This window comes from Coenobita brevimanus, chromosome 33, assembly GCF_032717465.1.
Source record: "Coenobita brevimanus isolate Jiangsu-jjx chromosome 33, ASM3271746v2, whole genome shotgun sequence".
NCBI lineage: Eukaryota > Metazoa > Arthropoda > Malacostraca > Decapoda > Coenobitidae > Coenobita > Coenobita brevimanus.
In genome coordinates, this window is record NC_136986.1 from 1,911,259 (window position 1) to 1,927,081 (window position 15,823).

The 15,823-nt window shown below is 43.1% G+C and overlaps 1 protein-coding gene across 1 annotated transcript in view; it reads right to left on the bottom strand.

Annotated features, from left to right (window-relative positions):
* The window catches only part of LOC145395711 (fibrocystin-L-like), a 304,791-nt gene that overhangs the window by 149,148 nt on the left and 139,820 nt on the right, over positions 1-15,823 (bottom strand). The window contains exon 53 of the mRNA XM_080269252.1: positions 4,868-5,022. Within this exon, the coding sequence (XP_080125378.1) occupies positions 4,868-5,022 (155 nt within the window). The remainder of the gene's footprint in view (positions 1-4,867; positions 5,023-15,823) is intronic.

Here is a 15,823-nt window from a genome sequence, read left to right on the forward strand (position 1 = left end):
GTTTTAAGGGATTGAATGAGACTGAGCTAGGGGCTGAACAGTAGTAGAAGAAATAAAATGTCAAGAAAGCATCCTTGTAATTTCCCTGTAAAGCCCCTTCTACCTTGACCACCTGGTACAATATTACTACACCACTGACTTAATTGTAAACTCTGACAGATACACAAACTCCCGCTTGTAAACCCGGGAATTTGTGGTTGAGCGGGATCAACAGTGTTGAATTTAAAATTTACATGTACTGTACTTCTTTCCAAAATATGTTATACTATTGTTTCACATGCTACTTATTACTTTCCCAAATTAGGTTATCACTTGTTATTAACACTCACATGTTAATATTAATTACAGCTACAGAATATAAAAATGAAAATGGAAACACAACAAGCTTTTTACTACCAGGGTCCTCCTCATTAAGATAGCCAATCAGCTGCAAGAACGGAAACTCAGGTAGGGTTAAATTGCAAGGTTTAGATAAATTCACTGTAGTATTTTCATGGACTTATGAGCTTCCCTAGGACCTCATATCCTGTGCCTACCTTTTCTGTATATTAAAGTCTTTACAGTACTGTATTTCCCACCATATAATGCTCACCTATGATTTGGCATGGATTTTTTTTATTACTCAATTTACTTTACTCATTATTTATATTCAACATACACCAATAACTTGTAAAAGAAACATTTTGCAATAAGTTATTTATTAATCCCTAGATGCCAGGTGATGGTTATATCCAACGAAATGTTCATGGATTGGGGACACCAGGGGATGGCTATAACCACAAGTGTTTTTCTGCCATTGTTTGAAGTGGCTGCCACTTTATCTCGTCACCAAAAGCTAGGGAGAGAGTCCAGCCAGCTGAGCTAACCACACGTCAGTTGCCTGTCTGACTCTGCCAGGTGTAAGATGTTTTCTTAACCTTCTCATTCAATGCCGTTCCTGCCCCATATGGACTTTTGCCTCATCCACCCCTGCCAAGCCTCTTTCCAAGGACATTAGGAAAGGGCTCAGTGATAGTGCCATAGGGCATGCCTTGGATGCCACTGTGTCTAGTTTATCTAGTAATGGAGAAGTTATCACACTGAAAGCAAAGTCATGGTCTGGGATGTAAGCACACACACGGATACATCCTACCTCTCGCACTGCAAATAAGTCCTCTTCATCATGTCATCACTCATCAACACAACAACCTACTAACAAGAGGATACTTTCATTCACAAGAAGAAGAATTGGTGAGTAATGTGGTCTTTAACCCCTTAACCGTGGGGCGTCACTTTCGTGACACTTGGGAGCAAGGAATCATCACTTTTGTGATTCTGTGTTATTTTGAATTCGCCTGGGCTTTCAAGTGGTGGCTTGTATCATCTATCAGTACTACCAATGTCCAACACTAGTCAGCACTCCTAATCTCATCTGTACTCCCATCCATTGTTAACAATTCAGCCATTTCTCCCCATTCTTGACTCCCCTCCCTACCTCCTCTCCATTACCCTATCCTCTCGCCTGCCCGGCTGTGCTACGCTAAGTAAATCTTCCCTGGAATTTTTCACTGATTTCATCCATTGAAATAAGCCCTATGCCCTATTCTTATACCAAATAATATATACAAGAAAGAAATAAGGTAAGTGAGAGTGCCATACACCTAGAATTGGCTAATTATCACCTGACAACACCTCACGTGCACTCGTTCGCTAATTTTCGCTGTTTATTTCCCCTTGAAATATGCCGTATAATCTATTTTCGTAATAAAAATATACATAAGAAAGGAAGGGAGAAGCCTGAGTGATATTTACATTAACCTGGAACTACCTAATTATTGCAGGCCACCATATTGTATTCTATGCTAAGTAAATCTTCCCTGGAATTTTCCACTGATTTCATCCATTGAAATAAGCCCTATGCCCTATTCTTATACCAAATAATATATACAAAAAAGAAATAAGGTAAGTGATAATGCCATACACCTGGAATTGGCTAATTATCACCTGACAACACCTCACGTGCACTAGTTTGCTAATTTTCACTGTTTATATCCCGTTGAAATATGCCGTATAATCTATTTTCGTAATAAATATACATATAAGGAGGGAAGGGAGAAGCCTAAGTGATATTTACATTCACCTGGAACTACTTAATTTATTATATATTGTCTTGGTTTCCTGCCAATCATTTCACTGTTATATATTAGTTGGTCTCATAAGGCTGAAGTTGGTAGTATTGCACTTACCCTAGCCAGGCTTCAGGAGGCCACCACTATCAGTTCACTGTCGTCTTTCAAAGTGAAAGTACGTCTGATTCGCTCCTGCTAACTTCCGCTGCTTTTTAGCCGCATGCAAAGGGCCCTGTGACCTTTACCCCCTACTAAACCTCGTGTGGAAAGAGGTAAAGGGCTGACAATTGATAAAGAGTGACCATGAACTTTCTATTGAGTAGACCAGTGCAAGTGGAATTGTAAATAATGTGTAAACAGCAAGTGAAAGCAATGAATGTAAATATAAGTGAACAGTGGAAAATAGTTTTATAAGTTACTTCAAGTGACAGTGCATAACACAGTGTAAATAAAACAGAAATGTAAATAATGTAAATAAAATAGAGAACGTAAACAGAAATGTAAATGAGTAGTATTATAAGAATACGAGTATATACACTAGGAGTAATGAAAATGAAAGTTTCACTCTAGCATGTATGAATACTATGAGTTATGAGAATGAAGGTGAAAGTGACATTCACTCTCAATGCTAGTATACAGGATGAGAAAGTGAATGCTACGTATTTTACTGAAAGAAATTGAATGCCTACAGTGACAATAAACTACTGTTACTGAAGGAAACTTATTGATAAAGACTGTAGATATATATAAGTGTTATATAGTAATAGAAATATAAACTGTGAGTGTTTTTATGAAGAATAAATGACAGAACACCAGCAGCGAACTAGCGCAAGTGGGAAGGTCATACGCCCTCGTAATTTTCATTGCTTTCACAGCGTTTTTTTTTTTTTGAGTATGGATTCCAAACTATTTGAGAATCATAGAATAGTGTTTCTAGTGATAATATCAGGCTGTGGTAATCATATTACGGGCTGTCGGGAAGTGTAAAGTGGAGACTTTGTTACCCAAATTCAGAGGTCTCCACAAGTCCTACGGTACTCAACGAAAGCTCAACAAACATTCCAGGAGAAAGCTGAAAGTATGTGCCATAAGCATATGTGATTTTAATATTCTAGGACTAATAACTGATTTCTGTCAAAAATTTTTAGAGAGTCTGTCGGAGAACGAATATGCCTGCGGGAGCCGCAAGAAAAAGCAAAACAAGCCGGCGGTTAAAGGGTTAATTTATTTCCCTAAGTGCTATAATTTCTGAGACATTAAGGTTTCAAAACAGGCTACTTTCGGAATCATTCCCAAGCAGGGAGAAAGAGCGCGCTGTGGTGCCCAGTAAAAATAGCCAGACTTTTGAGGATTAGAGTGGAAATATACAAATAAACAAATCTTTCACTGCCACCTTGCATTTGCCAACATGTGCTCAGCTCTCTTTTGTTTACAATCTACTGATGGCATAATTGTTCCATGTGTGTGTGTGTGTATATATAACTCACACAATACTTTGTTTACTGTTTATTTATGATATATTTATGACAATGCACACTCCTCTAAGTCTGCATTGTTGAAATTTAATGAGTAATTACTAAGGCCATCAAGTTAGTCGCTTCTGACTGATTGCAGCCATTGCTCTCATATTTCATCATTACACTCAATCCTCGTAAATCGCGTGTCCATAAATCACAGATTCGTAAATCACGGCTAGGTGGCCGTCAGACTGCCAGCAACCTTAAATCACTGTTAAGTCACGAATATCACGGATCTAGGCACCCAAGTGGGCCTTTTCCGAGAAGAACCGTAAACCATGGCATTCAAATTGAAAATCGTGATCCAACAACCAATCACCGCGTGTCCCTGGTGGCATATGTGCATACTAACGCCGTCATGTTGTTGTTGTTCTTGTCCCGCCAGTCCACACTCTACAGACCGTCGCCGTGGAGTACGAGAGTTACCTGCCTTTTTTGTGCAATTTCCCACCGTCTCCTACCTGCCATGACCCCTCCCGACCCCCAGATGAAGCGCTCTAAGCAGTGTGGCGTCAAGAAGCTGCCACAGTTGTTGTACAGTCAACGTTTGGAGCTCAATCGTCGTGGTGAGAGGGGAGAGAAGCTTTCAAAGCTGGCGAAAGAGTTTGGGAAGAACAAGTACTGAGAGGTTCTAAGTTCTTCCCAACACCATCCCACTCCATTCACATAAGCAATTTCATCATACGATTAAGGTGAGATCCCTTAACATGGCTTGTTTCTATTTAATACATGCACTGAATATTCCTAAATTTGTATGTTTGTGTTTGATGGTGCCTAGATAGGTGTAGGTATGGTGCTGTGGGGGTGGGTTGGCTAAAGTCCAGGCCCAAATTAATTTTTCACATAAGAGTTATTATTCATAAATCATGAAATTTGTAAATCACAGCAGTGGTCCAGACCCAAATTGCCGCGATTTACGAGGATTGAATGTATTTTCAGCATTCTGGCAAACGGCTTTGTGGGTACCATTCACTTTAACCCACATGCTCATCCCAAACCATAACCTTTGTGTACAATACACAGGGTGACTTTTTTAAGCAAAATGTTTTGGTTAAATGTGCATTACAGTATATGGTGGGAAGTAAGGTAAATAAAATTATCCTAGTACAGTATTAAAGACAAAAATAACACAATGACAAGGTGCAATATGCATACTAATGCCATGGAAGAGGTGCTAGGAAGCTTCCTAAGACTGCCCAAATAGGGCATTCAGTGTGGTAGTTCAGTTGTAGCCTCACTAACCTGTCCTGCCTCAGTGACCTCAACGTACTCTATCCTGCCTTGCACCAAGTTCTCGTTCTTCCTCTTGCCAAAGAGCATTACAGTGGCACCAAACTGGTCACTGCCTTCCTCATCCCCAAAACGTCCATTGAAGCATGACTGTGTTGCAAATTGACCTGAAATGAGAAACTGAACTGAATGAATTTTTGCCATAGCCAAAGACTGCACCATATTACAAGACTGCAATCCACTTTAGAAAAGTAACCTGATACTATCTGGCAGTGAGCAGAAAATGGAGAGAGAGATATTGACCAGAAGAGTGTAGATGTGAGGTCGAGGGGGAGATAGGAGAGAGTAACTGAGGATAACACAGAAGGACACAATGGAAATGTACAATATATGAATGAGGGTGGTGGCGACTGGAGAAAGGGCAGAGTGATGGCAGAGGACATGGTAACATGGGAGCAATTTGTCTGTGGCCACTCTCTTCAGAATTAAAGTATCTGATTACAGACAGACAAATTATCATGTCTCTTACTGGACCACAACCAGATAAAAAATACAAGATTATTACCAAATTTTTCCTGTGGCTAGGTAATTATATAAATCGTTCCCCCCTTGCCCCATTTTAACCTCTTCAATGTGATTACATTTTATTTTCTTCCTTCTTCCATTAAATAATTCTATTCAGCTTAGGAGAGATTTTTGTACTTGAGATGTTTAATAAAGCTTTCTTTAACCTCTCCTACATAAGCTGAGTAATACCATATGGTAGTAGCCTATTTAAAATGAAAACTACATCATCGCACTCAACAAGTCAAAGCTGAAACATGGCTAAATTCTGGTGGAATTACCCTACACTGGATGGAATTACTGGAACTTATTTTGCTAAAATCAGCCTACAGGGCACGTAAAACTGAAACTGAACAAAACTAGATTTATGGAATTAAAACAAACATGAGTGCCAGAATTGGACCAAATAATTCTGACTACCAGAAACAGTTCTAAGTTTCCAATGTGGTCTACTATATATATATATATATATATATATATATATATATATATATATATATATATATACAGTAGGTTTGCACAGTGCACGTCATCGCAGTGCGCAATACGCCTTGTGCACGAATGACCAAAAATCATAACCAAAAACCCTTCAATGCGTGAGTTTACTGCATAGAACGCGAGGCAGAGGCAAGGAGTGGCTCAAAAATGCCATTTTCTACTAGTGCGCGACCAACCCTCACACAGTGCGTCACGTGTTGTCATGTTGATGCGTGATGGAAGGCAGGACTGAGCTGTGTATGTCAAACATTAGCAAGATCCTTGCTGCCGTGGATGAGCTCAAGGAAGAGGTGAAGGAACAGGAAGTGAGCAACCTAAGAACGGAGGAACTTCTGGTTTGTATCGACAAACTCTTCCGTTTCTACACAGACAGGCACAGGGAAGAAAGAAACAGAAGACAGACGCTCATAACAAGCTACACACAACGGGCTCAAGTTGGTGAAATTGCGGAACCATCGACATCATCTGCTCCTGTTCTTGTTGAGGATGAAGAGGATGCAATGTCAGAAGTGTCAGCATTGGACTTTGAAGGGTTTATGGCCGAAGTGAGTGACTTTGATGCTCCTGGGGAAGGTGCTCAAGAGGAGTCTGTGGAGGGAAGTGTTGGTGTGGTGGGAGGTGCGGTGGGCAATGAGGCGCTGTAAGTGTTGCCGCGCCTTGGAACCCCTGTTATTAAAGGTCATCAGGCCTGTTGTCTACTGTTGTTAAGGTGACTACCCATATTTTGTTATTGTAGCTATAGCTTTAGTACAATGTCTGAAACATATGACCTTTATTATGTCTCTAAGGGCCAAAAAATGTCCAGGTATGAGGGGGTACCGCCAATATGTAATTATTCCCATAAGATTATGTATTCCCAGTACGCGAATTCCCTGTGCGTGAGCTCGTGCACCACCCAATCTCTCGCGCACTAAAAACAAACAATAAGCCTCGGACAAGGACTGACCAAACGATGACGACCAAGGACCGGACAAAGGACATTGTAATTGGAACCTGGAATGTAAGGGGAGCGAATGATGAGGTGAAAGAGAGAGAGATTGTCCAGGTGCTTGAGGATGCGAAAGTGGATGTATGTGGAATAACTGAAACAAAATGGAGAGGAGAAAGTGTGAGAGAATGGGAGTATGGATGGGGTATATGTGCAGGAGTAGGTGAGAATGAGAGGGCAAAGGAAGGAGTATGTATAGTTGTGAGTAAAAGATGGAAGAGGAGCATAAGACAGTATGGATCAGTTGGGTCAAGGATTGTGTGGGTAACGTTGAAAGTTGGAATACAAACGTGGGCGATTGTGTGTGTGTATGCGCCAACGCAAGATCGTGCTAGAAGAGTGAGAGAAGAGTTCTGGACAAATGTAGAAGTGTGCATGGAAAAGTTTGGAAGGAATGAGAGAGTGTTTTTGATTGGTGATATGAATGGTAAAGTTGGGAATGTGAAGGTGGATGGAATAGTTGGTGAGTGGGGTGTGCCTGCTGAGATAGATGAGAATGGGAGTGCGTTAGTGGACATTTGTGCTGGGAGGGGGTTGGTGATAGCCAATACCCTCCTCAGGCATAAAATGATCCACAGGTATACATGGCGAGTGATGAGAAGGGTGGGTGGTGAACTGAATGAAAGGAAGGCAATGATTGATTATGTGTGTGTGGATGAAAGGATGCGAAGATGTGTAATGGATGCAAGAGTGTATAGAGGCTGGGGGAGTGGACTTTCTGACCACTACTTGGTGATGGCCAGAATTAAAGTACAAGAAAGTTGGAGGAATAGAAGAAGGGAAAGATGAGAGGAAGGAGTAGTTGCAAGGAGAGTGGAAAGGTTACAGGAGGATGAGAAAAAGGCAGAGTATAAGAGAGAAGTGGAGGAACGATTGGGCAAATATGAATTGGAGCAGATGGGAGACGTGGAAGGTGTGTGTAGAATATTTACAGAAGAAATATGTGCAGCATGTGATGTGGTGTGTGGAAGGAAAGGAAGACGGAGGGGGGTGCAAGGAACAGCGTGGTGGACTGAAGAGGTGAGACAGGCTGTGGCACAAAAGAAGAAAGCATACAATGAATGGATGAGAAATAGGGGCGTGGAAGAGGTTGAGAGGCGGAAGAGAGAGTTATATGTAGAAAGGAAGAGAGAGGTGAAAAGATTAGTAAGAGAGAGTAAGAAGAGAGTGGATGAGGAATTTGGAAGAAATTTGAGTGTAAAGTGGAGGGACTGTAAGAAAATGTTCTGGAGAGAGGTGAAAAGAGTAAGACAGGGTGGAAGTGAAGTTAGCAGGGGAGTGAAAGATAAAAATGGTAGATTACTAGTGGAGAAGGGAGAAAAAGTGAGCAGATGGAGAGAACACTTTAAGGAATTGTTGAACGTAGAGGATGGAAGTAATGCGAGTATAAGTGGCTGGGGAATGGCTGGGAGAAGGAGGGAGGTGAGAAGACAGGAAGAAATCAGTAGGATAGAAGTTGTGGAAGCAATGAAGAAAGTTAATTCGGGGAAAGCCCCAGGAATTGATGGAGTGTGTGGTGAAATGCTGAAGCATGGGGTAGAGATAGTAGTAGAATGGATGTGGAAGATGTGCAGATTGGCCTGGGGGGAAGGTAGAGTCCCGGAGGATTGGAAATCAGGTATAATTATTCCCTTGTACAAAGGAAAAGGGGAAAAAGAAGTGTGTGGTAATCATAGGGGCATTTGTCTTCTTAGTATAATAGGAAAATTGTATGGTAGGATACTTATTGACAGAGTTAGAGAAAGAACAGAGAAATTAGTTGAAGAAGAACAGGGAGGCTTTAGGAAGGGAAGAGGTTGTGTAGATCAGATATTCATTCTCAGATCTTTAGTGGAAAAGTTTCTAGAGAAGGGAAAGAAGTTGTATGCGGCATTCATGGATTTGGAGAAAGCATATGACAGGGTGGATAGACAAGGATTGTGGAAAGAATCAAGAATATATAGAGTAGATGGAAAGTTGTTGAATGCTGTGAAAAGTATGTACGATGGTGCGAAGGCTGCAGTGCATGTGGATGGTGAACTAAGTGAATTTTTCTCTTTGAAGGTTGGGTTGAAACAGGGATGTGTCATGTCTCCATGGTTGTTCAATCTGTACATGGATGGGGTAATAAAAGAGGTACAAGGTAGGGTTGTGGATGTTGGAGTGGCCATGGTGAGAGAGGATAGTGTTTGGAAACTCCCTGTACTGTTGTTTGCAGATGATACTGTGTTGTTGAGTGAAGACGAAGGAGAGCTGCGAGGCTTGGTGGATGAGTTTGGGAAAGTGTGTAAGAAACGGAATCTAAAGGTGAATGTAGGGAAGAGTAAAGTGATGGTCTTTGAGAGAGGTGAAGTCAGTGAATGTACAGCGAGGTTGGATGGTGAGGAATTGGAAAATGTGAGTAAGTTTAAGTACTTGGGTAGTGTGATGAGTAAGGATGGAGGTTTGGAGGGTGAAGTGCTTGAAAGGGTACAGCAGGGAAGAAAGGTTGCTGGTTCCTTGAAAGCAGTGATAAGAAACAGGGAAGTGAGCATGGAAGTGAAAAAGTTACTACATGACAGTATTGTGATACCAACTCTAACGTACGGACGTGAAACTTGGACGTTGTTGGAAGGACACAAGTCAAGAGTGAGAGCAGTGGAAATGAGTTTTTTAAGAGGAGCCTGTGGAGTCACATGGAGAGACAGGCTGACGAATGAGGATATAAAGGAGCGTTGTGGTGTTGATGTGGATGTGATAGGAAGCGTTATGAGGAACACACTGAGGTGGTTTGGCCATGTGGAGAGGATGGAGGGTGAAAGACTGACGAAGAGAGTGTATGTGAGTGAGGTGGAGGGGGAAAGAGGGAGGGGGAGGCCGAGGATGAGATGGAGGGATGGGGTGGAGAGGTATATGAGAGAGGGGGGTGTGAGCTGGGAGCAGGGGAGTGAAATGGCGGGGGACAGGGCGACTTGGAGGCGATTTGTTTGTGGCCACCCCAAAAGGGATTGAGGCGTCTGGCAATAGATAGATAGAGATATATATATATATATATATATATATATATATATACAGTATATATATATATATATATATATATATATATATAAGGGGATGAGTCTGTTAGGATGTCGCAGGGGTAAACCAGCTCTGCTGTCGGGCCCTGCTGCAGATGTCACTGATTGCACTGCGCAGTTGACCCTTGTGCGGTGTGGTGCGGTGAGGATCTGTCCGTTCTCCCCTTTGGGGCTAAGATGCGAATGAATGTGTTTGAATGGATGAGTAAATGGGGAGTGTGTCGTCCTGTCTCGGCTACCTCCCTTTCCTTGGGGGAAGCAGCCTAGGTATATATATATATATCATCATCATCCAGACCTCCTTTCCCACCCAAGGGCAGGGTGAGGAGTAGCAATGTCCAGACAGCCCAAAATTGCCCAATCCAATGGGCCACGCTTCCATTCACTCATCATTCAAGCCCCCGGAATCCTGGCTCTATCAGATATGCCAAAAACATTCATCACGTTCTGTAGCTTCACATATCGTATCCGACAGAGTCAATCCAGACGCTGCCACGTTAAAAAGGGGTGCCAAAAATCCCTGATCATGCATATCTCCTCACAAAATTCATCCAGCCAGCTCGATCTCCTGTCAGTTCCCTAGCCTCACCGACTTCCAAACCTCTCTTCCTCACACATTCATCCACCATATCTCTCTACCTTCTCCTTGGCCTACCTCGCCTCCTCCCTCCTTCGAATTCGCTCAGATATACCTTCTTCACCACTCTATTGTTATCTATTCTCTCCACATGACCATACCATCTCAGTACCCTCTCTTCAATCCTGGTGTCCACCGACTTCCTCACTCCGCATCTTTCACAAATCACATTCGTATCCTATCCACCCTCTGTACTCCACATACATTCCTCAGCAGTTCCATCTCCAATGCTCTTACTCTTGACTTTTCATTTTCATGCCACACCATAGTCTCACATCCATATGTTAAAGTTGGCACTAACACTCCTTCATGTAAGCCTCGTGCAGCTGCAACACTCAAGCCTCTGTTTCTTATCAAGGCCTTCATTGCACCAGCTACTTTTCTTCCTTGTGTCACTCTACTTTCAACTTCTTTTGAACATTTTCTTCCTTGTGTCACTCTACTTTCAACTTCTTTTGCACATTTTCCCCTCTTTTCTATCACTGTACCCAGGTATTTGAACTCTCTCACCAATTCCAGTCTCCCTCCATTCACTGTTACTTTGCACTGGGAGTCACCTACTCTCTCAATAACCATCACTTTACTCTTTTCTACATTTACTCTCAAGGAACGACGCTTACAGACATCAGCATAACTCTGCACTACCCTACCAAGTTCTTGTCCGGTACTTGCAAGCAGTACTGCATCATCAGCATACATCAAATTTGAGATATTCCAGCCATCACCATTCATTACCAATGCCATCCCTCTCTCCATTACTCATGTTTTCACCTCTCTCATCACCCCATCCATATATACATTGAACAACCATGGGGACATCACACAGCCTTGTCGCACGCCTACAATGATTGTGAACCATTCACTTAGTTGCCCATTAACCCTTACACATGCTTCACTACCATCATAAAAACTCTTGACGGCACCTAACGGCTTACCCTCTACACTGTACATTCGCAAAACTTTCCACAATCCTTCTCTATTCACTTTGTCATATGCTTTTTCCAGATCCATGAATGCCATAAACACCTCATGGTCCTTCTCACAATCCTTCTCTACTACCTGTCTCACTGCAAATATTTGGTCCACACATCCTCTGCCACTCCTAAAGCCACCCTGTTCATCACTCACTAGGACTTCTGATATCTCTCTTACTTTCTCTATAACAATTCTTCCATATAACTTTCCTACCACACTCAGTAAGCTTATGCCATGATAATTCTTGCACTCACTTCATTCACCTTTATATTTGTACAGGGTACAATCACAGCCTTTTTCCACTCTGCAGGCATAGTTTCACTCATCCATGCCTTCTTACATATCTCCAACAAGCACTTCATTCCATTCTCTCCACTACATTTAAGCATCTCTGCATACACCTCATCAACCCCAGCTTCTTTCCCATTTTTCAGCCGCTTCACAGCACTCTTCACCTGTGCGAGTGTCACATCTCCTTGAACTGCATTCCTTCTCTGCACACCCCCAAAACCAATCATGTTTACAGTTGCTCTGCTCTCCCTATTCCCATTCATCAGGCTTTCAAAATATTCTTTCCATCTGGTCCCTACTTCATCTCCATGGGTTAATAATCTACAACCTGCATCCTTCACACCATCCTATTTCTTACCGCTTTCACTTCTACATTTCCGCACCTCTTTTACCTACTCCTTTTTCCTCTTCACTAGTCTCTTTACGTGCTTCTTTCTCTCAACATATTCAGTTCTTATTTCAACTGAACCCCTATCCTGTAACCACTTTAGCCACTTCTTCCTCTTTTCCTCCACCACTCTCTTTACCTCCTCATCCCACCATGCCGTACCTTTCTTCTTTGTTGTTACTCTTGCCACACCACATACCGCCTTAGCATTCCTAATTAAGCAATCCCTATGTGCATTCCACAGTCTGTCCAGATCCATGTCATTCCAATTCAGTAATTCAAACTCGTCCTCTACTTTGGTCCTGTATTCATCTGCCATTTCTTTGATCCTCAGCTTCTCAACTTTCAGTCTTTCTCCCTGACTGCTTCTCTCTCTCCTGATCCACCTTACTCCTTTCAGCTTGATCTTGCATACCACAATCATGTGATCTGACAGACCTCCACATTGTCCTCTCACAGCCCTCGTATCAGCAACCATTCCCATCATTGACCTCTCTATGAGCATGTAATCAATCAGGCTTCTTTCAACACGATCCTCGTTCCCTCTATACCATGTATATTTATGTGCATCTCTGTGTTTGAAATACGAGTTACAAATGCACAACCTCCTCTCCTGACACATATCCTTTAGTCTCTTCCCATTATATATATATACAGTACTTGTCAGAAGTATTCAGCGTTGTCCGCCGGGCGCGCAATACTTATGGCCCAAAAAGAATCACCCATTTTTGGGAGTAAGAATTGAGCCACAAGTTTGAGCTCCGAGCATGACGTCACGGTAGCCTGAGGCCTTCCGACACGCTGGTTGGTTCCCACCTCAGTCGCCCACGGGCTGCCTGAGAGAGAGGAACTCCGCCGAGTGTCCCTCTCAAATTGCGCCATTTTTTACCGAGTGTCCCGCAGTGTTTTGGCCTTTAAAGCTTTGTTATGGCACCTACCCGTGAACTATCGAGTGAAATCATATCCCAGATCATTGCTATAAAGGAGGCAGGCCACCAGACAAAGGAAATTAGTGAATTGGTTGGTGTGGCACGATCGACAGTGCGTCGTTGGTGTGCGCGGTTTCGGGAGGAAAACAGTGGTGAAGTTCCCACAAAGAAACCGAGGTCTGGTAGGCCTAGAAAACTTCCCCAAGGTCTGTTAATGTTTTAAAACGTGCAGTGGAGTTTAATCCTCGTGTGAGTGCAAGGAAAATTAAGGAGAGCAACCCGGAAGTGTTTGGTGAGGTGTCAGTGAGAACAGTGTCTCGTAGGGTGCATGAGCTTGGTTACACAAGTCACAGGCCTGTGAAAAAGCCTCTTCTCTCTAGCAGCCAGAGAATTCATAGGCTTGCCTTTGCTAATAAATATCTAAACTGGGGTGAGGAGCAATGGTTGTCAGTGTTGTGGTCTGATGAGGCAACGTTTAGTGTTACCTGTAACAGAGGAGCACGCAAAGGTAGTGACCCACTTGACCCACGGTATGTAGAAAGCACAGTTAAACATCCTGATTCACTCATGGTATGGGGTTGTTTCTCAGGGAAAGGGTTTGGGAAGCTTGTTGTACTTCCCAAGAACCTCAGAGTGAATCAGGATGTTTACCTGGAGCTTCTGTGTGATCATTTACCAGACTCCTTCGAGCTAACAGGTGCACGAGTGTTTCAGCAGGACGGTGCACCTGCTCACAAGGCCAAATCGGTCACCAATTGGCCCGTGACTGCGAGGTATCATTCATGACAGACTGGCCAGGAAATAGCCCAGACCTCAACCCGATTGAAAACCTCTGGTACCTCGTAAAGAAGAGTTTCCAAGGGAAGGACGTGAGCTCTCTGCCTAAGCTGGAAGCCGCCATTCATGACTCCTGGGACAAAATACCCCTCCAGCACCTCAGAAGTCTCGCCCTTTCACTTCCAAGACGTCTCAGGTCTGTGAAGAAATGTAAAGGCTACCCTACGAAGCACTAAAGGTAAATAAAATGCATTATTTATATGTTTTTTCAATGCTGAAAGGTTTGTTTCTCAGGAGGGACGCAGGGCGCTCCATACTTCTGACGAGCACTGTATATATATATACAGTGCTCGTCAGAAGTATGGGGCGCCCTGCGTCCCTCCTGAGAAACAAACCTTTCAACATTGAAAAAACATATAAATAATGCATTTTATTTACCTTTAGTGCTTCGTAGGGTAGCCTTTATGTTTCTTCACGGACCTGAGACGTCTTGGAAATGAAAGGACGAGGCTCCTGAGGTGCTGGAGGGGTATTTTGTCCCAGGAGTCACGAATGGCGGCTTCCAGCTTAGGCAGAGAGCTCACGTCCTTCCCTTGGAGACTCTTCTTTACGAGGTACCAGAGGTTTTCAATCGGGTTGAGGTCTGGGCTATTTCCTGGCCAGTCTGTCATGAATGATACCTCGCAGTCACGAAGTCAATTGGTGACCGATTTGGCCTTGTGAGCAGGTGCACTGTCCTGCTGAAACACTCGTGCACCTGTTAGCTCGAAGGAGTCTGGTAAATGATCACACAGAAGCTCCAGGTAAACATCCTGATTCACTCTGAGGTTCTTGGGAAGTACAACAAGCTTCCCCAAACCCTTCCCTGAGAAACAACCCCATACCATGAGTGAATCAGGATGTTTAACTGTGCTTTCTACATACCGTGGGTCAAGTGGGTCACTACCTTTGCATGCTCCTCTGTTACAGGTAACACTAAATGTTGCCTCATCAGACCACAACACTGACAACCGTTGCTCCTCACCCCAATTTAGATATTTAATAGCAAAGGCAAGCCTACGAATTCTCTGGCTGCTAGAGAGAAGAGGCTTTTTCACAGGCCTGTGACTTGTGTAACCAAGCTCATGCACCCTACGAGACACTGTTCTCACTGACACCTCACCAAACACTTCTGGGTTGCTCTCCTTAATTTTCCTTGCACTCACACAAGGATTAAACTCCACTGCACGTTTTAAAACATTAACAGACCTTGGGGAAGTTTTCCTAGGCCTACCAGACCTCAGTTTCTTTGTGGGAACTTCGCCACTGTTTTCCTCCCAAAACCGCGCACACCAACGACGCACTGTCGATCGTGCCACACCAACTAATTCACTAATTTCCTTTGTGTGGTGGCCTGCCTCCTTTAGAGCAATGATCTGGGATATGATTTCACTCGATAGTTCACGGGTAGGTGCCATAACAAAGTTTTGAAGGCCAAAACACTGCGGGACACTCGGTAAAAAATGGCGCAATTTGAGAGGGACACTCGGCGGAGTTCCTCTCTCTCAGGCAGCCCGTGGGCGACTGAGGCGGGAACCAACCAGTGCGTCAGAAGGCCTCAGGCTACCGTGACGTCATGCTCGGAGCTCAAACTTATGGCTCAATTCTTACCCCCAAAAATGGGTGATTCTTTTTGGGCCATAAGTATTGCGCGCCCGGCGGACAACGCTGAATACTTCTGACGAGCATTGTATATATATATACATATATACTGTATATATATATATATATATATATATATATATATATATATATATACAATAAATCCTCGTACTGTATTTGGATGCGTTTTACTTTGACGCTTCGTTTTTCGCGTAAGATTCCGAGTTATCTCACAATTCGCGAAT